The 26,395-nt window shown below is 46.3% G+C and overlaps 1 protein-coding gene across 1 annotated transcript in view; it reads right to left on the bottom strand.

Moving 5' to 3' along the window:
- Window positions 1-23,293, bottom strand: part of MAP7D2 (MAP7 domain containing 2) — an 88,241-nt gene extending 64,948 nt beyond the window's left edge. The window contains exon 1 of the mRNA XM_037046355.1: window positions 23,130-23,293. Coding sequence (XP_036902250.1) covers window positions 23,130-23,256 — 127 coding nt within the window. The 5' untranslated portion in view covers window positions 23,257-23,293. The remainder of the gene's footprint in view (window positions 1-23,129) is intronic.
- Window positions 23,294-26,395: the final 3,102 nt, after the last annotated feature.

The raw sequence follows: 26,395 nt of genomic DNA, 5'->3' as shown, positions 1-26,395 counted from the left end.
TTCTCACAGAAGAGCAGGGGAAGCGGAATGAAGAGAGCAGGAGCCAATTCAGGGAGGGAGGGGCTCCTTCCTCATGCTAATTCCTCTCTGATCCCAGAAAGCCCCCTAGACGTCTTCCCCTTAAGTCTTCTCAGCTGGTATTGGGTAACTTGGCTGAAAGGGAGGCCAGGAGAGGGAAGACCATGTCAAAGGGGAATGGCACCACCCAGAATGACTTAGGCATGAAGTAACTCATAGCCTGGCCCGCCCCAATCGCTGGGCTCTGTAGGAAGGGGAGAATGGCTGTCAGGTAGGCAGTCCACAGCCTGCCTCACTCAGGCTCCTGTGTGGATGCCCCATTGCCAGCTAGTAAGACAGTGGCCCCCCAACAAAGCCCCCGCCAGCATGCTGGGGAACACCTACCTGCATGCATATACTAACTGTTTAATAGACTTAGCTCTCTCCGCCTCCTTTCTCCTTGTGAAAGGAGGTTAGTTCTGCCTTTGTCACACGGTGGAGGGGAGAACTAAATAAAAGAATGGGTTTGCCCACTTTTTAGCCTTACCAGACTGAGCTTTGGAAGGCAAGGGACTATGCTGGCTCTATCCCGGATCACAGGGTGGCACAAGCCAGGCACTCAGTGGACGCTGCGGAGTGGACCAAAATCTTCTTATAAGCACCTGTCTACTCTGTCAAGGCCGTTAATGCAAATATCGTCCAGGGATTTTCACACTACAGGAAATGCCGCTGAATTAGAAGCTGTTAGGAAATGAGAACCAACATGGATGGTGAGTAGAAGACTAGCTGCTAGAGAAACAGAGCAGTGGACATTCAAAAGACATTGCTGTGGAGGAGCTGGAGTGGAGGTCAGCAACCTCACCCACCCCACAGGCTCCAAGGGGTGACAAACCAGGCCACGCCTCTCCTGCCGACCTTGACCAATATTGAGGCCACAGCCAGATGATGACTTGAGACAGCAAGGGGTGGACAGGACAGGGGAATGTCAATGTATGTGGCACATGTTTTGCTCTCCCTGGGTGAAATAACCATGGGCTGTTGATCTTGACCCAAAGAATCAGCAGCCCTGGTTTTTGTGCTCATTTGAAGGTGCCCCAAAGCAAACCTTTTAGTCTTTTCTAGGCCTAGAATGGCTACTTAACAGCTCTGACCCACCAAACGCAGTGTGCTGCATGCTTGAGGCATATTTTTTCCTAATCCTTAATACAACCCCAAGAAGTCGGTGTTATTGATCCCACTCTGCTGACAGGAAACTGAGTATCTCTTTCCCAAGACAACACTGAGTTAACAGGCTCAGGCTGTATCTGAAGGTGCCCGTGGGAGGCACTCTAACACCTGGCCACTGGCCCTGTCCTTGGGGGTCTGAAGGCTGAGCCTGCACCAGGCTGCCGCTGAAGGATCTTCTGGAGCCAGGTTGAAAGTGGTCCTTCCAGGCTGAACCTGGTAAAAGACTTCTATCATCCCTGTGCTTACCATTTTCTTTAAAAATATATTTATTTTTAGAGAGAGGGGACGGGAAGGATAAAGAGTGAGAGAGAAACATCAGTGTGCGGTTGTCCCTATGTGTCCCCTACTGGGGACCTGGCCAGCAACCCAGGCATGTGCCCTGACTGGGAATCGAACCGGAGACCCTTTGCTTCACAGGCCTGTGCTCAATCCATTGAGCTACACCAGCCGGGGCTCACCATTTTCTATATTAAGAAACAATCAAAGCCCCAAAGTCCTCACTTCCCCAACAAACAGGAGCTTATTCTCTCAACTAAGGTCTACTCCAGAACACAAGGAGAGGCAGGACAGATCTTGTTTTAAGAGTCCGCTCTGCTTCTCTCTCACGTGGCTCAGAAAACTCCACAGGAAGGGCCTGCTGGTACCCGCCCCCCTGCAGCAGCACGGAGTTTGGCCCAGAGCGGGAGATACATACAGCATGCCTGGGAAGAACACTGCTGATGTCTTCTCTTTTTTTTTTAAATTTATTTATCTTTAGAGGGGAAGGAGAGAGGGAGAGAGACATCAATGTATGGTTGCCTTTTGTGCGTCCCCTGCTGGGAGTTGACCTGCAGGGAACTGGCCTGCAACCCAGGCATGTGCCCTGACTGGGAATTGAACCACGATCCTCTGGTTCACAGGCCTGTGCTCAATCCACTGAGCTACGCCAGCCAGGGCTTTGCTGATGTCTTCTTAACACCAAAAACAAATTAGTAGAGTCATTAAGTAGGACCCTGACTGCCCTTTTTTAAGGTTATTTGTGTTGAGCAAGATGGTTTGCTTTGATTAAAGCAACCAGCTGCCAACAATAAGTGATAAAATGTTTTAATTTGCCCACAAGAAATTACAGTATCACCCTGGCTGGTGTGGCTCAGTAGACTGAGCACCGATTTGCAAACTGAAGGGTGGCTGAGTAATGGAGACAAAGGGGAGACAAAGTAATTTAGTGGTTGGGTGCCTAGGGCTAGGGCTTGGGAGGAAATGGGGAGTGACAGCTTCTTTTGGGGGCGTGAAAATGTTCTAGAATTGACTGTGGCATTGGCTTCATATGGCTCAACTCTGAAATGCAAAACAGAACACTGAATCGCACACGTTGAATGGGTGAACTGCATGTATGGTATTTAAAAAAGAGAAAAAGAAAGCTGGCCAAGTATCAAAAGACCGCAATGAAACCATCCCCAAAGCATAAAAAACTAAAACCACAACTACCTGGCAAGGGCAGGTGACAATCAGAGCACCCTGGTCTCTCCGAATCGCACAGAATCACAAAAGGGGGTGAGTTTTCTTTGCTTCAAAGCAGAGCAATCTGAACTCTAAAAATAAAATTTTAAGGCATTTATTATAAATGATCTACTTTGTTTGGAAACGCAAGTAGTTGCAGAATTTGGAATCAGAACCAGAGAAGAAACAGAACCAGTACCAGGCCAGGAAAGGACATCTGACAAAGCACACGAGAGGTGCAACAAAGCAGAAAGAAGCCACCCAAAAACCAGTCTGATCCTAAAAAACCAGGCTTCCAGGGCATTCCTGAGGATTCTGACCCATTTGTGAGGTTATTCAACACCCCATTCCATAAAACAGGGAATGAAAATGTGTCAGGTAGCAGGGGAGTCTTTCTGAATTTTGGTCTGAAAACCTCACACCTAGGCAGAGTATTCTTGCTAGACTGCATAGCATTTCAAGGATTTGGTAAAAATAGCCTTCTTTTTAAAGAGTCTCATAGAATCCTGAAAACTCCCTTACACCCAAGCCACCTTCAAGACTCTCTCCCAACCCTTTTGGCTCCCAAGAAGCTGTAAAAACCAGTGACTACTGGGGATGACAGCACAGGCTTGTGATTATACTAAACACCACTTGGTCACAAGGGTGAAACTGGTGTTATATGAATTATATCTCAATAATGATTTTTAAACTGTTAAAAAAAATCAGTGCCAGCCCTGGCTCGTGCAGCTCAGTGGATTGAGCATGGGCTGTGAACCAAAGGGTCCACAGTTCAATTCCCAGTCAGGGCACATGCCTGGGTTGTGGGCCAGGTCCCCCGTGGGGGCCACATGAGAGGCAACCACACATTGATGTTTCTCTTCCTCTCTTTATCCCAGCCTTCTCCTCTCTCTAAAATAAATAAATCTTTAAACAAATCACTGCCAAACACAGAATTACCGTATTACCCAGCAATTCCACTTCTGGTTGTATACCCCCAAACACTGAGAGCAGGAACTCAGACAGATACTTGGGCAGCCATGTACGTAGCTGCACTGTTCCACAAGAGCCGTAGGGCGGAAGCAACCCCAGTGTCCGACAACAAGTCAGTGGATAAACAAACTGTGGCTTATCCATATAATGGGATCTGATTCAGCCTCGCAAAGAATTGGAACATTCTTTCACATGGATGAACCTTGAGCCCACTATACTAAGTGATAGAAGCCAGGCACAAAAGGATAAATATTGCTTCATTCCACTTATATGAGGTACCTAGAACAGACAAATGCATGGAGACAGGAAGTGGAATATTGGTTACCAGGGACCAGGGTGAGGACGGGGTAAATGGGGAGTTACTATTTAATTGCTGCAGAGCTTCTCTTTAGGATGATGAAAAGCTCTGGAAATAGTGGTGACGGTTATACATGATGAATGCATTTAATGGCACTGAACTGTACATTTAAAACAGTTAACGTGTTTTAAATGTGGTAAAACAAGTGGTAAAGTTCATGTTATACATGTTTTACCACAATGAAAGACAAATGGACAAAAGGGCCCTCTCATCTAAGACTGCACACTCAGTATCTGCTGCAGGGTAAATAGGGCAACACGAAAGACTTCAAAAAAAAATGAGCACCCTTTTTGTATCACAAATCTGAGGTCAAAACATTTTCACTACATTAGTCAAGTTTCAGTTGATTAGGTAGCTTAAGATAACCCTCTAGAATCACCACTGTCCCATGGAGCTTTCTGCGACGATGGAAATATTCTGTATCTCTGCTCGCCAATACAATGGCCAATAGCCACACGGGGCTACTGAGTACTTACAATGTGGCTCGTGCAACTGAGGAGCTGAATTTTAAATTTTACATAATTTAAATAGCCATGTGTGGCAACTGGCTGCCATACATACAGGCCAGCAGACTCGAAAACCCTAAACTTCAATACTTACAGCACACCATCCAACTCTTATACTGCCAAAAGCCACATGCAGTTTCCACAGTTCCAGAAACTCAGATGATCTCCTCTTGAGCTCTGGGCCATTTTTGTGGGGTGACGCTCCTAGCAGTGGCTATCAAAGAAGGGTAGAGGGCAAAATATGAGTGTCCCTCTATTCTCCTGTGTTCTCTGTGGAAGAATGCTCAGGGCACAAAGTGGGAGAAGCAAGTTCACGTGGGACACTGAGACATTGGGCCCAGGACAAGTCTCTGACACACTTAAAGGAAAAGGAGCCTCATTGTGCAGGCTCCTGAATAGGGCATGACTGTATGCTTTCAACATTTCAATATGTAAATTAAGCTCTGAGGAGGAGATTAAAGCAACGTTCCTGCTCAGAAACTGGAGAGCAGCACCAATGATGGACCTCCACTATTTGCCGAGTACCCGGCAGTCCTGTCCCGCTAACCATAGGGCACCTAAGGGTAAATGACTATGGATTGCACAGATGTAGAGTCTTCCTTCTCCTCCAGCAAGAACGAACTGTTTGTTCCTGTATGTCCTCGTGGTCCATTCTTCTATTTCCCTGTATGGTACTTTTCAGTATTAGGCTTAGATTACAGTAAGTTAGAGAAAGCCTATTTTCACTAGGTCACTAGCTCCTTGGAAGGCAAAACCAGTATGTAAATATATCCCTGTAAATATATTGAGGTAAATGTATACTACACACAAAAATACAGTTTGGGGTATCCACAGACATGGGTGTGGGGCCTTGTACCAGATGCATCAATGATCACGCTACCTCACTGGAGCACCACCTATCGGCAAGACACTGCTAGGCACTTTGCCTGCACTGCGTCATAGAATCCTCCTGTGGACCATACCATGAGTTTGTTATTACTCTCATTTTATAAGAAACTGAGGGTAGACTACACAAAAAAACTAACCAACGACCCCATTGCTAGATAGTGCTCAAACCAGTATCTGATCAGATTAGTCTTCGGTGGTAAATTCTTTTAAACTATTTTTAAATTTTTATTGTGTTAAGAACACGTAACATGAGATCTACCCCTTAACAGATTTTCCAGTGCACAGTAAGTACAGTCTTGTGGACTCCAGCTGTGATGCTGTGTAGCAGGTCTCCAGAATGCTTTCATCTTGCTTAACTGGAACCTTATGCCTGTTGGTTAGTAACTGCCCATTCCCAGCTCCCCCACGCCCTGACAATTACCATTCTGCTCTTTGATTTTATGAATCTATTATAGAGACTTCACATAATAGAATCATGCAGCATTTGTCTTTCTGTGACTGGCCTATTATTTCATAATGTATTCAAGGTCCATTCATGCTGTCACGTGTTATAGTTTTCTTCTTTTTTTCAGGCTGGATAGTATTCCACTGCAATTTGTGCAAAAGGTTAGGGAAGGGAAACACCAATGCCACAGGAGTAAATGCCACACAGAAAGTTGTGCTGGGAGGGTTCAGGGAACTGAGCTCCACAGAAGGTCCCAGATCTGTTTATGGAGTCTGGGAGGTTTTCTGCAAAGGATGCCGAGTGCTTGTCCTGCCTGTCCACAGAGGGCATGAACAAGAAGACAGGCCTTTGGAGGACAGATGTTTCTATGAACATAAAGGACTTCTTGATCCAGGAGGCAAGAGGTGCCCCTCCAGCCTAAGAGAATGGGGAGCTGGGTGGCAGCTCACCCCACATTCTCTCTTGAACTCTTCTGACCTGGAATCCACAGACAGAACTCCAAAAGACCAGGCCCTCCGCCTCCTTGGTCCAAGGTCATGGAGGGCGAAGAGTGAGCTGGGGCCGCGCCTCGGAGGGACAGGTGTCAGCAGGAATGCCATCCCTTGACATTCCCTATAATCTGAATACAACAGGCAGAGAAGAGAACATCCAGCAAGTCACCAGGACTCCACAAACACAGGGCGGTGGCCCTGTTCAGCCCGTCCCAACCCCACTGGTGTGTGTACTGGTCAAACCCCTCGAGGCACAGATGTGCCTCCACTCTGGCACAGCTGGCTTGCTTTCAGATCAGCCTGTGAATCACATGTGTACGGATTCAAATAACTAAAGCTGTGACAGAGTGAATATGCTTTAAAAAGGGGACCAATAACCCCAAAATAGGCCTGTCACAATAACTCCTACCCTAAGATGAGATTTTTCTCAAAAGACCAATTCCTTTATGTTCTAAAAATATCAACCAGCCAGCTCTTGGTTGACTACAGAGATTTTTCTGTGAGGGCTGAAGAAGTCGGACACTACATCAAGGGCAAGGTCCCCCGCCCCCCAACACACACACACAACCCACGCCAGAGGGTCAAAGTCATGCCAAGCTGCAGGAGTGTTGCCACTACTTCAGCAGCCTGCAAAGATCCGACCAAGGCCCTGAAACCTGTCGGCCCTCCTGAAACCAGGTGTGTACCGGGCAAAGGAACCTGAGAAAAAAACTGCAACACAGAAAGCGGTTACTCACACGAAGATGTTCCCAAATGAAGCCACAATCCTGTCTGCCTTTTGTCTCATACTCACCGTACTTCCAGGTTTATCTCCCTGGCGCCAAGACAGAGGCACCCACCACTGTGTGTCCAGGGGCAGTGGAAATGTGTTTCTACTCTGGCCTCACCTGCCTCAGAAATTCCAGCCTCAAGTTTCCAAGGCAGGTTTGAGTCTACGCATACAACATTCCAAGAGATCCAGAAGGCCTACTTACCTTCCAGTCCTTCCTTATGCAAGGGAGACACTGCAGTGTGTTGGTACGTGAGCAGAGTCCAGGAAAAGGATGTAATATTACACTCCCCAGAAGCCTGCCAATGGAACTGCATTTCCCTCCTTATTTACTACATGGTGAAGTTATTGCGCCAATGCCCTCAGCAGTTGGGCCCACATCTCCTTCTAGGGCATTACTCACTTATAGACGAATTACCTTACGAAAGGCAATAGCATACAGAAGCTAGAAACCAGGTTCTTTGCTCTGGTCCTGTTTTTATTTCAGAGAAACCCTACCGGGAGCCAGAGATGGGGCTGAATGCACAGGCTTTTACTTCCATCTTTAGCTCTGCTCGCTTCTCCCTTGAAAAATAGCCCTGGCTGGTGTAGCTCAGTCGACTGAGCGAGGGGCTGTGAACCAGAGGATCACAGTTTGATTCTCAGTCAGGGCACCTGGGTTGCAGGGCCGTTCCCAGCAGGGGATGCACGAGAGGCAACCATACACTGATACTTCTCTCCCTCTCTCCTTCCCTTCCCCTCTGAAGACAAATAAATAAAAATCTTTTAAAAAAAAAAGCCCTGGTTGGTGCTCAGTGGATTGAGCACAGGCCTGCGAACCAGAGAATCATGGTTCGATTCCCAGTCAGGGCACATGCCTGGGTTGCAGGTCAGTTCCCAGTGGGGGACGCACAAGAGGCAACCATACATTGTGATTTCTCCCTTTCTCCTTCCCTTCTCCTCTACAGATAAATGAATAAAATCTTTAAAAAAAGAAAATTGCCCTCAGACACTTCTTACTATCCAAGGAGCATGTATTGAACCAGCTACTATTGACCTACCTCACGAAGGGGTGTACAGTTTGGCCAGGACAGAGACATGTAAACAAATATTTATAAATATACTGATGATGAGTTGCAATATAGCTGCACTGGACTAAAGGAAGGCACCCTGCCTGGAGGTGGTGGCTATGGCTGTGCTCCCACATCCCCACCAGTATGGCTAAAATTAAAAAGGCTGACAATACCAAGTGCTGACAAAGATGTGGAGGAACTGGAAGTCTAGTGTAAAATGCTAAGGCCATGTGGTAGACAGACTAAATAACCCCCCAAAGATGTCAACATTCTACTCCCTGGAACCTGTGAATGTTACCTTATATGACAACAAACAGGCATTTGCAGATGTGATTAAGTTAAGGCTCTTAAGATGGGGAAATTATCCAGGGTTTTCCAGGTGGTCCCCAAGTAATAACAAGGGAGGCAGGAGAGAGAGTGAGGGAGATGTGACAATGAAAGCAAAAGTTGGAGAGAGATGGATTGGAAGATGCTGTGCTACTGGCCTTTGACGGTGGAGGGATGGGGTCACGAGCCAAGGTGTGCAGGCAGCCCATAGGAGCCAGATAGGACAAGGAAACGGATTCTCCCCGAGAGCCTCCAGAAAGGCTGTGGTGACTCCTTGATTTTAGGAATTCTGACTGCCAGAATAATAATACATTCATGTTGCTATAAAGCAGTACATTTGTGGTAATTTGTTACAACAGCAATAGGAAATTACTCCCAACTGTTTGCAAAGTGGTTCACACTATCTGCCAAAGCTGAACATATGCCTACCATAATAATACCCGGCAAACCCACTTCTAGGCATGTCCGCAACAGAAATGCATCTGTATGGGCACCAGGAGATGTGTACAAGCATGTTCACAGCAATTTTAGTCAAAAGAATAAAACAATGAAAACAACTCAACTGTTTATGAGCAAGAGAACGGATAAGACAAATGTAATATAGTCACTCGGTGTGAGCCAGTGAGGTACAAGCACGTACATAGCGTGCTGGACACTACAAGCTGGGGGTGGTCACTGGAGAGAGAGATGGGGCTAGAGGAGTAAGCGGGAGCCCATCCCCCCACACCCGGGAATCCCCAGAAGCAGTTTAGACTGTACTCAAGCTAAGCAGACATCAGAGGAGGTTAAGCCAGAGAGTGACATGATGGATCCATGACAGAGAGAGTGGACAGAGACTCCTAAGGCTCTTGTGATAATGGTCTGGCCCTAGATGACAGGGTGAGACCCAGATGGTAGGGATGGGGTCATGAGAAATGAAGGAGGCAAAACTCCCTGTCTTGGATGCAATGGGAATAGGGGTGGGAGAGGCTGTTCAGTTTGTTGCCTCCAAGCCTGCGTGGCTGGTGACTCCACTAACACAAAGGGTGAAGACCAGACTACCAGACGCCAGGGGAGGATCGCAGCATCTTAGAGTTGGAAAGCACCAGCCAGATTTCCTAGTGTACCATCTCGTGTATAGACAAGCAACCAGTTCTTCTCATATGCCAACATCTGAGACACAGTTTGTGCAGAATAAACTAGAATGAGAGAGCTGAGGCTTAATCTACTTTAGTGAGCACGTCCTACAGAAGAAACAACAGGACACATTCGGCTGTGGTACCCTATGCCCTCAAATGCCCTCACCAGCCTCACCTTCCACCACAACGTTCTCCAGCAGAGGCCTGTGGTGTCCATCCCTGCCAACCTCTCACCGGAAAAGCTCTCCCCACAGCCCAGCCAAATCCTGTACAGTTAACGGTTTCATCTAATGGTTTGGTCACGTCTTGTAAGTTGATTTGGTTTCTCTTGCAACCAAGTTGTATAACCAAAACAGGGGCAGAGACAGAAAGGGATTGGCTGACCAGCGCTACAAAAAGCCAAAGTCTAAGTAAGTCTCAGCTACTAGGTTCCACCACAGCCTAGAGACCTGGTATGAACCACAGACTGCTGGTTCTGTTCTTGGTGGCCTTCACACATCTGAGCGTGGCTGAGTGACAAGTGCCATTATCAGAGCTTGCAGGGTAGAAACCAAAAAGAGATGGATTTGAAGTGACTTTTCTGAGGCCTGAAACTCACTCCTCATTTTTTGTTCCTCATTGGGCAAGGTTAAGTCAACATCTAGTTAACTGTACAGTCTAATTCAGGCGCCGTTATTACATGTGGCTATTTAAATTTAAATTACTTAAAATCAGATACAATGGAAAAATCAGTTCTCCAGTCCTCATAGCCACATGTGGCTGGTGGCTACCATATGGAACAGATACAGAACATTTCCATCTTCACAGACAGTTCTCGTGGACAGGGCTGTACCTGATGTATATGGTATCTCCTTCTTGAATTGGCCTGATCATAACAGGCACTTGCTCTGGAAATCATCTTTCCACACCAAAGTAACAAGAATTCTTTCCATTTTTAACTAATAAAGATAAAATTGTGGACCGCAAAGGACACTCAACACTCCTTAGTTCAAAGGCACCGAGTCTTCTCGAGTCTTTCTGTCGAAACTGAGAGAAAGTAAAAGTCAACTACGGGAAACGAGAGCTGAACAGAGTCGAGTGAAACAGTCCACGCTGCTCTCTTGACTGCTCTGCTACCAGAAGAGTTAGTCTCATCCTAGAAGATTAGGAATATGTGAAAATTAATGAATCATTAATAAGAAGCAATTATTCTTTAGTAATAATTTGTGACTGATGAAAACAAAATCAAGTGAAGTGGAAATCAGGGTGGCGGAAGAGGGAAACAAGGAGAGCAGGAACATGGTTTGCAGTAAGAAAACTGTCATTACAATCAGTAGTGTTTTGAAGAGAGCTTTTAAGTCTGAAGACGGAACTAAAACTGCTTACATAATATCGGCTACCCAGCTAATAAAAATGATCACTGCTAAATTGTGTTCATAACACAGAACTCCACTGGGGGGAAAATTACCCAAGTGCGAGGAACGCATCCACTAAAAGGCTGTCACAATATTTCACCACCAATTGTCACCCCTGACTGGTCCTCAAGAGAGCTGGATACACAATGAATGATAGAGAGAAGAGGAAAACCTGCTAAGAGACAACACTACCCCCACGCACACAGATAGCGGAATGCTGAAAATACATGCCTACGTGCTAGGAAAACAGAACATACAGCAATGGCAGGAAGAGGGGGAGTGTAAAAAATAAACACAGCAAGAGAATCCTGTTTTGCCCAGTTCACAAGTCATACAATTATTTCAAGTGAAGGGCATGTATTATGAGCCCTGGCTGGTGTAGCTCAGTAGATTAAGCACAGGCCTGTGAATCACAGGGTTGCCGGTTCGATTCCTGGTCTAGATCAATTCTCTAAAAATAAAATCTTAAAAGGAAAAAAAAAATAAAGTTGTTATGAAACATGAGCACAGAGCCCTGCTTTCTCTTTATTTAAATCTTAATTTTTTGTTATTGTTGTTCCATAAAGGAAAATTATCTTAAAGTTTTTGTATTAACTTATATGGTCATGGATACATTCTTATTTAAAGAAACAAGAATACATTTTAAAGAGGATACAGATACTGTGAATAATATATATTTTATGAGATTATTAACATAACCAGATGATTTGCACAGAATTAATAATAATACAAATTCTTGTCTCAAGTGTTATGTATGAGATTAGAATAAACAAACAAACAAACAAACAAACAAATAGCTAACTAGCCCTGCTTAATGAAGGCCTTGAAGTGCCTGGTGAAAGACTTGAGCTGTAGGAGCCTTTCCTGCTCTGTGCTTCTCGTATTCATTTATGCCCTCCTGTATACACAAAATATAGCATAAATAAATACAGCACTGGCTGGTGTAGCTCAGTGGATTGAGCACAGGCCTGCGAACCAAAGGATCGCAGTTCAATTCCCAGTCAGGGCACATGCCTGGGTTGTAGGCCAGTTCCCAGCAGGGGACACGTGAGAGGCAACCATACTAAATAAACAAACAAACAAACAAACAAATAAATAAGAAATAAATATGAGAAGTGAGTGAGGAGAAAAACATTAGTAGGGATACAAAATCGGAGCCAAGAAAGAAATTAATCCAGTGTATCTACCACAGCAATTAGGGTTCCTCACTGATTGACTCTGACTAAACCTTTTATTTTTATTTTTTATTTTTCAACTGTAAACTTTGAACTACTCACATTCAATACTATTCTGCACCAGCTTTGGATGTATAGCAAAGTGGCCGGAAAACCACACACCCTACAGAGCGGTCCCCTCCGCTGCCCTGAGCTCCTACCTGCCCCAATATCCTGTTTTCCTGACACTATTGACTATATTCTCCAGGCTGCAATCAGCGCCTCTGTGGCTATTCTGCAACTACCAATCTGTACTTTTTAATCCCTTCATACATTTCACCCAGTCCTCCCTCCCCCTCTGACAGCTGTCAGTCAGTTCTGTATGAGTCTGTTTCTATTTTGTTTGTTATATTATTTTGTTCATTAGATTCCACATAAGAGTGAAATAATATGCCCTGGCTGGCGTCGCTCAGGGAATTGAGTGCTGGTTTGTGAACCAAAGGGTCACCAGTTCGATTCCCAGTCAGGGTACACACCTGGGTTGCAGGCCAGGTTCCCAGTTGGGGGTGTACAAGAGGCAACCACACACTGATGTTTCTCTCCCTTTCTTTCTCCCTCCCTTCCCCTCTGTCTAAAAATAAACATGACCTTTTAAAAAAAAAAGTGAAATCATATGGTACTTGCCTTTCTCTGACTGGTTTATTTCACTTAGCATAATGTTCTCCAGGTCCATCCATGCTGTTGTAAAGGGTAAGATTTCCTTCTTTGTGCTGCATAGTTTTCCGTTGTGCAAATATACCACAGCTTTTTTTTTATTCACTCATCTACTGATGGGCCCTTGGGCTTCTTCCAAATCTGGCTACAGTAAATTGCGCTGCAATGAACATAGGGGTGCATATATTCTTTCAAATTAGTGTTTCAGGTTTCTTTGGATATATTCCCAGAGTTAGGGCATCTGTCTAGTGACAACATGAACTAGTTGCTCACAATCAGCGAGTGGTATCTGTGAACAGGTACTAGGAAGGCACAACACTAGCCTTGGGGGAAATGACCATTCCTGACCTCACAGAGCCAATCTCAACCCAGGTCAGTAGACCCCACAAGCAGAGGAGATTCTTACTGGTTCCAACACGAAACCCGGAGACCGGGGCAAGCTACTACACCTTCTCCTCCTGCCATCCATCAGTCACATACCATGCTTTCCCTGGGTATCAGCTCAACAATGACGACAAAGTCAAGGCCACCCCCTTTCCACAGCCTGTTGGGTCCCCAAGACAATGATCTGTGTGAGAACCTTGCCTTCTGCCCACTCTGGGGAAAACAAAAGAAGCTTCTCTCCCCGAGGGCCTAGGGGTCTGGCCACTTTGCCTTACTGTAGGTAGGAGAGACCATTTTGTGAAAGTGTCTTTCCATTTCCACTAAGCACCTCCACCCCACGCAGAGATCCAGGGCGGACTGAATACCACAGCACACGCTGCGCTTCACCCCGCATGTGACTGACCACTTCAATCCCCCCGTGCCCTATATGACCATGGGGCTCGTTCTAGAGCAAGAGAACTTTCTCCCAACATGGAAATGTTCCAGATCAGTGCTGTCTGATATGCTATCGCTAGCCAGGTGACGGCCAAGCACTTGACGTGTGGCTGGAAGTGTAAAATACACACTGGTTTTAGATGACTTGCTGCAAAGAATAAAAGGTAAGAGATCTCATTCCTAGTTCTTTATAATTATAAATTACATGCTGAAATAGTATTTGGATACACTGGGCTAAATAAATTATATTACTATATTAATTTCACCTGCTTCGTTTCACTTTTTAAAATGCAGCTACTAGCAAATTTAGGATTGCATATGTGACTGGCATTCTTTTGTAGTAGCCAGCACCAGCCTATACTATTATCTTGTATTTCTCTTTATATTGAATTTTCACTTTCAGTCATTCTGAAAATATACAAGAAATGACAGTGTGGTGTACTAGTTGTATTTTTACAATTAAAGAATCCACAGAAGTTTCCGTCTAAAATGGAAGAGATAAGTTTGTCCATGTGGAACCGAAAACCCCCTTCTGTACCACACCATTTGGGAAATGCTGGCCCAGGGACGGGTGTCAATCTCTTTGTTGCTCCTTTTCATCCACAATAGGGACATACATTGAAAGTGTGCATTTAGAGCCCTGGCTGGCGTAGCTCAGTGGATTGAGCATGGGCCTGTGAAGCAAAGGGTCACTGGTTCGATTCCCAGTCAGGGCACATGCCTGGGTTGCAGGCCAGGTCCCCAGTAGGGGACATATGAGAGGCAACCACGCATTGATGTTTCTCTCCCACTCTTTCTTCTTCCCTTCCCCTCTCTCTAAAAATAAAAATATTTAAAAAAAAGAAAGTGTGCATTTAGAAATGTTTATAGCAATTTGACATAGTAATCTGATACCCACTGATATTCTGGAACCTAACATCTAATCTCATTTAATATTTAAAAATTGGGACTTGTATTTTGTATGTCTTGTCTATTTTATTTTTCTTGTATGTCTTTTACAAGGATATTGGTCAATGACAGATGGAAAATTTGAAAAAAACAAAAACAGGCCCTGGCTGGTGTAGCTCAGTGGATTGAGCGCGGGCCTGCGAACCAGACGATTGTGGTTCGATTCCCAGTCAGGGCACATGCCTGGGTTGCAGGCCAGTTTCCGGCAGGAGCCAGTTCCCTGCAGGGGGCACACGAGAAGCAACCATACATTGATGTTTTTTTCCTCTCTCCTTCCCTTCCCCTCTAAAAAGATAAATAAATAAAATATTTTTAAAAAAATGGTCCTTCTCCAGACTTAGTTTGACACATACTGGCCTAAACTACAAGAAAGAATTTTTCATGGGCCTCCCGGAATGATGAGAGAAGAGCCACAGTCCTCAGTCAGACCCAGCGCAGTGTCCCGTGACAAGAGTACTAAGGAAATCTCCCAGACTCCACCAATAAATGCCCGTGGAGAGGGGAAGGGGGTGCTAATTCCTAGCAAACCAGAAATTCTGTTCAATGGGAACTTCTCTTCCTGTAAGCATTTTAGTTAAGAACATTTTTGCTCTAGGAAACGAGGGGCCCTATCATCTTTGAAGAGAAAAACAACTGTGCACCAAGGAAAAGGCACAAGAAATCCTCATAAAATGTGAACTGATAGTAGCGAGCTTTATCCTGAGAGGGTGCCAGAGACATGGGCAGCGTGGCCCATGTATGAAAGGAGTTGGTTACAATCCATTAGGGAAGGCAGGGCAGCATAGAAGCTAAACCTACTTAACTGGAGCCAATCACACCTGGGTGCGAGGTCTCGCTTGCCACTCAACTGTGTGACTTTGAACAAATTACTTAACTTCTCTCTATTTCAATGGACTTACCTTTTGTGATGGACAATCTCCACAAAGTTGAGATTCCTCTTCTCCCAGAAGGCACTTACCACTCTTCATATCATTAAGTGGAGACTTTTCCCTTCCTCCTGAGCCTGGGTTGGCCTTGTGACTCTGACCACAGAACGCAGCAAAAGTACTATTCTGGGACTTGCAAGCCCAGGCCTTAAGGGAACTGGCAACTTCTGCTTCCTTACTCCTGATGTGCAGCCGCCACGCCGTGAGGGATGGACTCCCTGGACTAGACTGGACCGTGAGAGGCCGTTTTGGATACCTCAAGGCCACTGAGCCCCCAGATGACAAGAGCAGGAGCCACGCAGCTGCTAGCAGAGGGAGCAGAAGACAGCTAACCGCTCACCTAAAGCCAACCAACCCCAGAATCCTGAGAAATAATACGCTTTGTAGTGGCTTGTTACACAGGCATAGATACCTGAAACATCACTAAAAGGAGGATGGAAACAGTATATAAAGGGCCCTGGCCAGATGGTTCGGTTGGTTGGAGCACCATCCCATGCACGAAAAGGATGCAGGCTTGATTCCCTGTCAGGGCACATACCTAGGTTGCACGTTCGAGCCCCCGTTGGGGCAAGTATGGGAGGCAACTAATTGATGTTTCTCTCTGTCTCCCTCTCTCCCTAAAATCAATAAAAATACCATCAGGTGAGGGTTCAAATAAACAAGTAAATAGATAAATAAAAATAAAAGAGCATGTGATGAGTGGTTCTCATGGTGCATGGCACATCACTGCTTGACAGTGAGCGGCGATTGCTGTCCAAGGAGCCAAAGTTAGATGAACATTCAGGTTTGGGGGGATGGGGAGCCCTGAGCAACAGCACAGGAGGTGACTGGGAAGGCTTTGCGGGGCGGGGAAAGCCAGCCCTGGACTTGAAGGATGGACAATGTAGCATGGTGACTTCTAAACCTCTGGTGCATGAAGACCTGTGGACTTCTGGTCAACTACATCATGTGCATACACCAGAGGCTGAAGGCCACCATGGCAGAGGCCCAGTGGTCACTACAGAGACACAGTAGACAGGGTAGCTGCAGGGGCCCTGGGGCAGAAGGCGAGGGGGGACTGGGGAATGATGGCTAATGGGATGGGCTGTCTCTGTGCAGTGATGAAAATGTTCTCAAATTGACTGTGGTGATGGCTGAACGACTCTGTGAATATACCGAGAACCATGGATCTGTGCACTTTAAGTGGCTAAATTGTGTAGTGTGCGCAGATACTGTCTTCATAAAGCTATTGTTACAGAAAGGGGGAAGGGAGGGTAAAAACGAAGGGGTGACATGACAAAAGGTCAAGAAGCATTCCATAGTGTCATCTGGGGGCTATGAGATGCCAGACTATTTGGCATCCAGATGAAGAGCCAGGACCATGTACCCTGGGGACAGACCCTGCCATTCTGAGGGGTCGGTCATTTGGCATGACCACTGCCAGCTGTCCCCCTCAAACACTGTGTGTGTGTATGGCTCACTCATACACGGTTTTGTTTCACTTAAATTACAACCTGAACTCGGCACATCACAAGGCTTTTAAAAAGAGAACTTCCTAGGCCAAAGGAAAGCAACCCTTCCTGACTGGCAAGTGGATGAGGCCTCCATTCAGGAGGGGATCTGGACGCCTACCACACCCCACAGCCTCACATGCCCGGCCTACACACTCCACATTCGAAGGCGGTCCCCTGCTATGAGGTGGGCAGCGAGCAAGCACTGCCGGGCCACAGCAACACCAAGCTCGGCCACCCTCAACCATTGCCTCTCCCTTCTTCTGATGTAACGTGTTCTCAAGAGGCTGCAGGGCAGGGCCATGCAAAGTTTTCAAATCCTTGAACTGCTAAGCAGAGCCAACTCAGCACAGGGACAGCCCCATACTGCCAGGCGACATCATCGTCCGCGTCATCACACTGCCTGCCCTGTGGGCACTTACTAAGCCAAGCAATCCAAGTTACAGCTTTTTACGTCCTCCCAACAAGGCCCGCCCACCAGGCCATGTACCAATAACTGCCGCCCTAATCCCTATCCCTCGCCTGCCCCAGTCAACGTGTGTTATAAGTCCATCCTTTTTGTTTTTTAAGTCTATCAACATTACTGATAGAGAAGCTGAGATGCTCTCTCAAAAAAATGCACCACAGCAGAAGATGGGGGCATGTGAATGAGAGGAGAGCGTCCTTTAATCTTGGAGAGGAAGAAAGACTAGAAATAGAAATGACAGACTTTGACAGTTGTGTCACCAGGGTCGGGTATCAGAAGAGAAACCACTGATGTCAGGCAGACTTTTAGCAGTGTGCCCTGAAGGTGCCGCCAAGTCCAAGTCCTCAGGGCCACCACTAAACAAAGCCAGAAGCCCCAAAGCAAACATGACTCTGTGTCTTTGCCCACTGACCTGGGGGTCCTTCCTGCTGCCAAAGGGCCTGGAGATGTTAATCCACACGCACAAACCGAGTTTGCTCTTCCTAGGTCCAAGCAGCTTTAGCATTCATGTGTTCAAGAATAGTTTTAAACACGACTTTGAGAAAGGATGAAGAACCCTGATTTCTTGGGGACCCACCCCCAACCTTTCCTACTCAGCCCCAACCTACTATGGGCCTGGTGGGGGAGCTCTTGAACTTCCAGCTTGCATCCCTACGTTCTCCTGATCCAGGGCAAGGGACAGAAACTACACAGGCCAAAGGATAGCAGGGACCTTCAACTTACCGCAAAGCCATCCCTCCTTACTAGGGAACAATGGGCAACTCAGTAAACAATTTTAACCCACCGAATGCCTTGGAAAGTTCAACAGGCCTCAGAAAACATGCGCCGTAATTCCATGATTTCAAACTCCTACCGACACGCTCTACAGACTTTCCTAATCCACCTTATGAGTATTTGCTGAGCACTCTCGACCCCTGGACCAGGTGTAGCTGCTGCCAGCAGAATGCAATTGTCAAATGTCAGTTACATACCTACTACATGCAAAGACTCTGAGGAGGAACTGGATAATCACCCCGCCTCACTCTGCCTGGGCTGGCACTGAAGAAGGCACATATAATCCAGACCCAGTCCCTGTGCTCAAGCACGTCCTATATGCGCCAGGCACTGATTTATGGACATTAATTTCTTCATCTTCAAAGCAGTGCTATCTCCCCGTGTTGTTCCTTCAGCTCACTTTAAAGGTGAAAAAAACTGAAGCTCAGAGATGTTAAATAAATAACCTCCCTGAGGTGAGGCAGCAGAAAGGTGGCATCACACTCAGGCAGTCCGCATCTCAATCTACTCGCCTCTAGCGACCGCAGAGGCCACCAGCACAGGGTCCTGCTTCCAGGAGGCACCCAATAAACATCTGCCACCACGAACGGCAGAAGTGTTTCACCAGAGGTGCCGAAGGCAGAGACAAGACAATGCGCCTTAATTCAGGCCAGGAGGAGCCCAAAGGAAGAGAATCCCTGAAAGGGAAAAGGGGACGGAGGCAGGGCATCTCAGGCTGAAGGGAGCACACGATTTAAGGAACACCGAGGCAGTCTGACAGCTGAGACGTGTGGATTCTACCTGCTGGCTGAAGGTATTTAACCAGAGCCAAGCAATAGGTGCTTGCTCCTCCTTCATTATACCGTGCACATAACACACGCACTAAAAGAATAGTACATTTGGTCATTTCCATGTGGGGAGGTAATTAAAAGGAAAAGAAAACATCACTGGTGAATAAAGGGAACATGCACCAGATTTCCCTATCAGAACAACTTGTGCTAAAGGAAACAACCAGAGGTAGTCCTCTGCGGCCTTCTCCAACAGCTCCCAGGAAAACCACTCGCCAACTCATAGCCACCCCCCAATGTGCCCACATTGTAACAGAACAGACCCAGGGTGGGGGTGGTGAACAACATACGGCTACTGAATGGACACACCCCTCTGCTACGGGGGTCCCCCCACTCCTGACCCATACTAGGTCCACCTTGCCTGCCACCAGGGAAAGATGTCTCAATGCCAGAGATTGGTGAAAAGGAAAGGAATGATTTATTCAAAAAGTTATACAGACTTAGCCCTGGCTGGTGTAGGTCAGTGGATTGAGCACGGGCCTGTGAACCACACGATCACGGTTCGATTCCTAGTCAGGGCACATGCCTGGGTTGCAGGCCAGTTCCCAGCAGGAGACACATGAGAGGCAACCATACATTGATATTTCTCTCCTTCCCCTCCCCTCTAAAGATAAATAAACAAAGTCTTTAAAAAAAAAGTAAAATTCTTTCAAAAAAAGTTATACAGACTTAGAGTAATGACTCAATGTCTTCATTAAAATACTAAAGTCCTTTAGAATACCCACAAACACACACAGTCCTTCCTTCTCCCTCTGCCCAGTCCAGGGTACCGTATCTCAGGAAAAGAAGCAGGAGTCCGTGGCTCAGGCAGCCCCTCGGTTCCCGGCACCATCAGCTGTGTCACTGCTGCAATCTCCAGTTAACCCCCAAACCATGTGGCACCCCTCATGGCCCACCAGCAAGAGTCCTTTCACCCCTTTTCTTCCAAGCAAGGTCTCTCCTGCTTCCTTGCGTGGCAAAAGGGAGCACCTCAAAGCCGCTGGTCCCAACATTCCTTCTTTTCTTCCTCCTTTTCTTCCTCCAGGGGGAGTTGCCTCCAAGTTCCCTCAAGGGTTCAAGTCACTCCCATCTCCCTAGCTCAAAGCATGGCCACAGCCATTTAACATATCCACGGAAACAGTTAAAAGTTATAGATATGTTAAATGACTGTGCCTGAGATTAGCTGTGAAACTGTTGCTATGCAAAATACTTCTCAGTGGTCTTGCTCCCTGTGTCCCATCCCCCAGCTCAGACTTGTCGGGGTGAGGGCATCCTATATACATATATATATTTCTAGTATTTCCTGGATATCCTGAGTTCTGGATCCAATTACAGATCCTTATTTGGGGGCTCCCTGGCTGCACCCTGTATCAACATGACATCTTCAGAGAGCCTATATGTCCACGGTCTTTCGGTCTTTTCTGGCCATCACATCATTCAGCACAAACCCAGGATCAAAGGTTGACTGACCCTCAAGAAACGCAGGGTGGAATTCAGGAATGATATGGCCTTGGGTGACCAAAGAATGACCAGATTCTGGGGTAGATTATAATAAAACCTCAATAATCAATACTTTTCTGATGATGGCATTAGCTTTCTAAGTACGTGACCTCACAAACCCTCAAAAGAACAAACCACGGTACTACCTGGCACCAAAACGGAACACTCCAATTTTTCCATACCAGCCCTAATGCACATACAAGTTTATTTCACATTTTAAACCTGCACAGGTCTTCCCGTATTTCCAACTTCAAATGAAGAAAAATGGCTTTAAGCTAATCTTAGTATCAGTACAAAGTGCATTAAATGGTTCTACAATACAGTTTCCAACTAGAACTTGCTAAGACTTAAGACTGCCCCCCCTTATTAAATTCCTTCAAGTAAATTAAAATCCCTCAGATAAATCACAGGCCCAATCAAACAGCCTCCCCCTGCCTCTAAATGCTGCAATCACCTATTATTTAAACTCTCAACCAAAAAAAAAAAAGTAAACTTCAACAACCTTCCCTTTCCAATGTTTGATTCTACTAGGTCCCTCTCCCCCAACAGCTGGCTCTGATGGGTGAGTGGGTGGTGAGGCGAAACCAAGTTCTGCCACCCAAAATGTGCCTTTTGGGATACCGATTTAAACTGGTTAAGGAACAAAAGCCTCAGAAAGAACCTTTGACCTCCCTCTTCCTACCTAGAGAAATTCAAATAGAAAAACCTGCCTCGGGAAGATAATCAACATGATCACCTTAGCGCACATGAATTAGCACTTGTGATGCGCAGGAAGAAGTCTAGCAAAGTGTGTTTTCCTCTGTGTCCCATTGTTTCTGGGTGGCCCAGCAAGATTTTGTTTACCATAAGTTTGCTCTTTCTCCTACTTGTGAATTACCCACTTTTCCTTTGAAATCCCGATCTCTACCCCTCTTCTTTGTCCAGAATGGCATATAAGCCTCAACTGGGGTTTCATACCTTCTGGCACTCATGCATGTAGATCCATAATAAACTTTGTCCATTTTCTCCTGTTAATCTGTCTCTGTTGAATATTAGCCCAGCTAGAAGAATCTAGAAGGTAGGGAGTAAAGTCATTTTTTTTTACACCCCACCGCAGTGCATTCTGGATTCTTCCCTAGCAAATGCAACAGTGTCTCAAGCAAAAAAAAAAACGATGAAAACAGAAGTATATATTTATAGTATTAATATCACTATTCTGTGATGTTTGTTACATTATGCCTCAAAAATATGCATGCTGAAAAATGAAAACCGGGAAAGATTTAAGCCACTTCCTCCTTCAGGAATGATGCAGCTGAAGGCTCAATCATACATACCTCCCCCCAATTAAAAGCATGTTTTTAATGACTAAAGAACATTCCCCTTAGGCCCTGACGTCTTCCTGATAGCCAAGGTTGCAGTTGCGTCCTAGTCAGGACACATACTACAAGAAGCAACCAATGAATGCATCAGCAAGTGGCACAACGAATAGGTGTTTCAATCTCTGTCTCTCTCAAATCAATAAAGTTTTTTAAAAAACTGACGGTTTTTTAAAAATAAACCTTTCCCCTGATTTGTTACCCTTCCTTTGTACAATTTATATACAATGATCAGATTTTCACTATGCAATAGTTCTTCAAACCGTATACTTAAGATCTGTGCGCTTTAGTGGTACGAATTTACTGCAGTGAAAGTGTTTTTAAAATAGCTCACATTAACTTTAAAAAAAAAAGGTTCTGCCAAGAAACACAGCATGAAGTCCGTTTCCACGTTGCTTACACCCCCACTTTACCTGCAACCACTTTACAGATTAAAAGACGCGAGGTTTGCCTATCTAAAATTCTGCCAAATGTCCTCAAATTTCCCCTTGTTCCTCTCATTAACGGGCGGGGACCAGCCCTCCAAAGGTCCTAGCAGCCGCCACGTGAGTGGCCCGAGGCTCCGCCAGACCCCTGGGTAGCGCAGGCCAAGGGCAGGGGAACCCACCCCGGGGCTCACACCCTGTTGCCCAGGCGGCGCTCCACCCACCCCTGCCAGAGGGCGACCCATGGGTTCTGCCCCTTCGGGAACGCCGCAGAGCACTCAGCTGGGCCACCTTCGCAGGGAGATGCAGCCGCCTCTTGCGCGTTTCCCCAGACGCAGAGTGGGCGGGAGCATAGGCCGGGATGATCCCCCACAGCCCGCTCGGTCTGCCCTAGTGCCCCCTACACCGGCTACTCACGAGGAGGGCCCCCTGGGCATCAAACGTGGGCCTCGGCACCCCACGTTAAACACAGTTGCCACCCACCCTTAGCCACCTCCAAGCTCACCCACTCAGGCCAGCCCAGAGAGGACCCTGCCCCCCGCACCTGGAGGGGCGAAGCCCTCCATTCACTGCCCAGCCAAACCTAGTCAGGAGGAAGGACGTGGATCCTACCTCCACGCCGCGTCCCCGCCCCAAGAACTCCTGATCAGTGCCTGCGTGGTCCGTGGCGGGTCCGCCCCACCCCTGGGGTCCTGAAACCCAGGCACCCGCCGAAACCAGGGGCTCTACCTGAAAACCGATGGTTGGACGGCGAGGTCCGAACCGCACTTGATTCCGCCGTCTTCCCGTGGAGCGGAGAACCCCTCGCAGTCCCCTGCGTCCGGGCTCCGGCCCCGCAGCCCCCTCCTCGCTCCATCCCGACGTGCTGGCAGCACAGGCCCACTGCCAAAGCCGCTGCGCCGCACCGTTATGGAGCCTCACGCGCCCGCACGCTCCCGCACCCGCACGCTCCCGCACCCGCCCGCGTCCTCACACAGCACGCGCACACAGCGTGCACGTGCGAAGTGCACACTGGTTCTCATGCCGCGCACGCGCCGCGCGTGCACATGCAAAGTGCACTAGGGTCCTCACGCAGCGGGCGCGTATCTGGTGCACTTGCACTGTGCACTAGTTCTCACAGCGCGTTCACATACCGCGTGTATGTGTGATGTGTACACAGGTCTTAACACAGCGTGCCTGCACACACGACGTGCACACATCCGTGTAAATACACTTCCTCATACAGTGCACACACTCAAAGCATTATACACATAGGATGCAGTTTCTCACACAGCATGTGAACAAACCGCACATACACTTGCTCACCCAGCATGAACATGTTCTCCTCACACATCGTGCACACTCATCCTCACATGGCTCGCATGCATTCACACACATCAGGAACAACCCCCCCCCCCCCACACACACACACACAGACAGCACTGCAGCTCTCTGGACCCTCCCAACAAGCAGTTAGTTTCCAGTTCTCCAGACGCCTGGGTGGCTGACGTTGGGTTCTTCCTTACCCCAGCCAGGTGCGTAGTCCCAGAGTGGGACTCCAGCACAGCCACCCTGGTCAAGGAAGGGCAGTGGCACCAGTCTGACGGACTTTGACCTTCCAACCATACCCCCAATCCCTGGCTGATCCTGGGGTACAAATAAAAGGCACTTGAGAAACTTCTGCAAGAACCCATAGTGTCTTGGGAATAGGGTTGGGGTGTGTGTGTTGAGGGTGTCTTTCCCCTTGACATCCTTTTATCCCCTGCCATAAGCATTTACCATCTTTTCAAAATCATAAATATTGAAAAAGACATCTTTGCAGAGCCAGCTCAAGCCTCCAGGTGTTTACTCAGATATAGCCTCTACCATATAACACTCAATTCCAGCGGAGCGCCAGGCTTCATTTTCCCTGTAGAACCAGCCCTCTGAGGTTCTAACTCTCACCCTTAGGGGAGAAATACATGATTAAAAAAGCCAAATTAAGTTGAATATAAAGGTACAAGGTTTCTTTGGGGGATGATGAAAATGTTCTACAATTATATTATGGTGATGGCTGACTGCCACTATACTAACCCCCATTGAATTCAATTAAAGAAGAAAAAAAACCACACCCAAGCAGAACCCCTCAGGAACAAGTATCTTGGGAAGAGCCCCTTTGTGTCACAAAAATGATGAATGTGTTCATGACACTCCCAAAGGTGTGGAGTAGGATGGGACTCTGGTAAGAAAGCCAGAAGGGAAGTTTTAGACACAATTGAGCAGGTAAGCAGGCATGTGGGGCCTGGACCCTTGGCTGTAAAAACTGATTTTAAGTTAATTAGGTCATGAGAGCTGTTTTCCACTCCCCTCCTTTTTCTTTGATTTTATTTCTAGAAATAGGGGCGGAGGAGGACATAAACATCACGTAGTTGCCTCTCGCGCACCCCCTACTGCGGACCTGGCCCACAATCCCCCTAATGTGCTCTGACTGGGAATCACACTGGCGACCCTTTAGTTTACAGGTCCCCGCGCAATCCACTGAGCCACACCAGCCAGGGCAGTCTTCCCTCCTCCCTTTTTCTTACAGATCTTGGATATGAGTTTGTAATTCATCCAATTTTGAGTTCATGGCTTACTGACATGCCAGAGTAGAACCCTTCTCCTCTTTTATTCTTTTTTTTTTTTTGCTTTCTATTCCACTCTGTCCTCTTTCTAGTAAGACACCTCCTGTTTAATGTATTTTTTCTAGCTGTATTTTTTCAAACATATATTGTGGCCCTGGCTGGTGTAGCTCAGTGGATTGAGCGCGGGCCTGTGAACCACACAACCATGGTTCGATTCCCAGTCAGGGCACATGCCTGGGTTGCAGGCCGGTTCCCAGCAGGGGACTCACAAGAGGCAACCATACATTGATGTTTCCCTCCTTCTCTCTCCTTCCTTTCCCCTCTGAAGATAAATAAAATCTTTAAAAAAAATTAAGAAAAACTTCAAAGTTTAAAAAAAACAAAACAACATATATTGTGAAGATATGCATGACTTTAATTTACATAAATGATATTGCACAAGTTATGATTGTTTTTCCTTGCAGCTGTATACAAATGTATTGAAGAGATAAGCCATTCATAGTGGTTTACGCTTCTGAAAATCGCGTATCAAATACTTACCCATCTATTGGGGTTTTCGTCTTTCTCTCTTGATTTCCAGTATTCTAGATAATTCTTTGTTTAAAAAGGTTGTGACTATTTTAGTCAACTTTTTCTAAGATTAGTAAACCTTAATTATTCTAAAAGTAACCTATTTACAAGCTTCTTTTATAGAAACAATCTCAAATTTACATAAAAGTTTCATTAAGTGTACAAAACACACTCATATATCCTTTACTCGGGTTCACCTATCATTACCATTCTACCCCATTTATTTAATCATTTGTACTTCAATTTTATCAATTGTTTTGAAAGTTGCAGGAGTATATGTTTGGCGCTTAGCCCCTACATATTTCAATGTTTCCTAAGAATAAGGATATTCTTTTGCACAACCACATTATCAACTTCAGTAAGTAGAACAGTTACAATTTTATTAAGTGGCTTTCTCCATGGTAGAAGTATTATTTTTCTTTCAATTTATAGGGAGGCCCTTTAAGCCATGCAAATACCCTACTCCTTGTTAAAACTTCCCCCTAGATTCAGCATCTATTACTAGTTCTTCTTTGATCCACTCTTTCTCATAGTCACAAAATAAAATCAATTTTCCCTCTCATGGTGTATGCTTTGAGAGATTTTTTTCAAAATGCAGATATAAAAGGTCAAATTGTGGGACGCTGACTGCAGCTCTTAAATTCCAGTGAAGTTGTGAGTCAAGGGGTCAACTCAAACTACAATACCAGGGAGTTGTACAATAGAAGGAAATCTGCAGATCAAAGAGGGCTTGTTTAGCATTCATTTCCCCAGCACCAAGAGTACTTCCCTCCATTCCAGATGTACCTTAAGTCTAAAGCAATCTATTTCCTGTATATGGTGTGACTGAGACCCCTATTTACT

This window comes from Sturnira hondurensis, unplaced genomic scaffold (genome assembly GCF_014824575.4).
Source record: "Sturnira hondurensis isolate 20B ecotype Veracruz unplaced genomic scaffold, ASM1482457v3 Scaffold0005220, whole genome shotgun sequence".
In the NCBI taxonomy this organism is placed as follows: domain Eukaryota; kingdom Metazoa; phylum Chordata; class Mammalia; order Chiroptera; family Phyllostomidae; genus Sturnira; species Sturnira hondurensis.
Note: the sequence above shows the minus strand (reverse complement) of the source record. Positions and strands in the feature narration are given on the sequence as shown.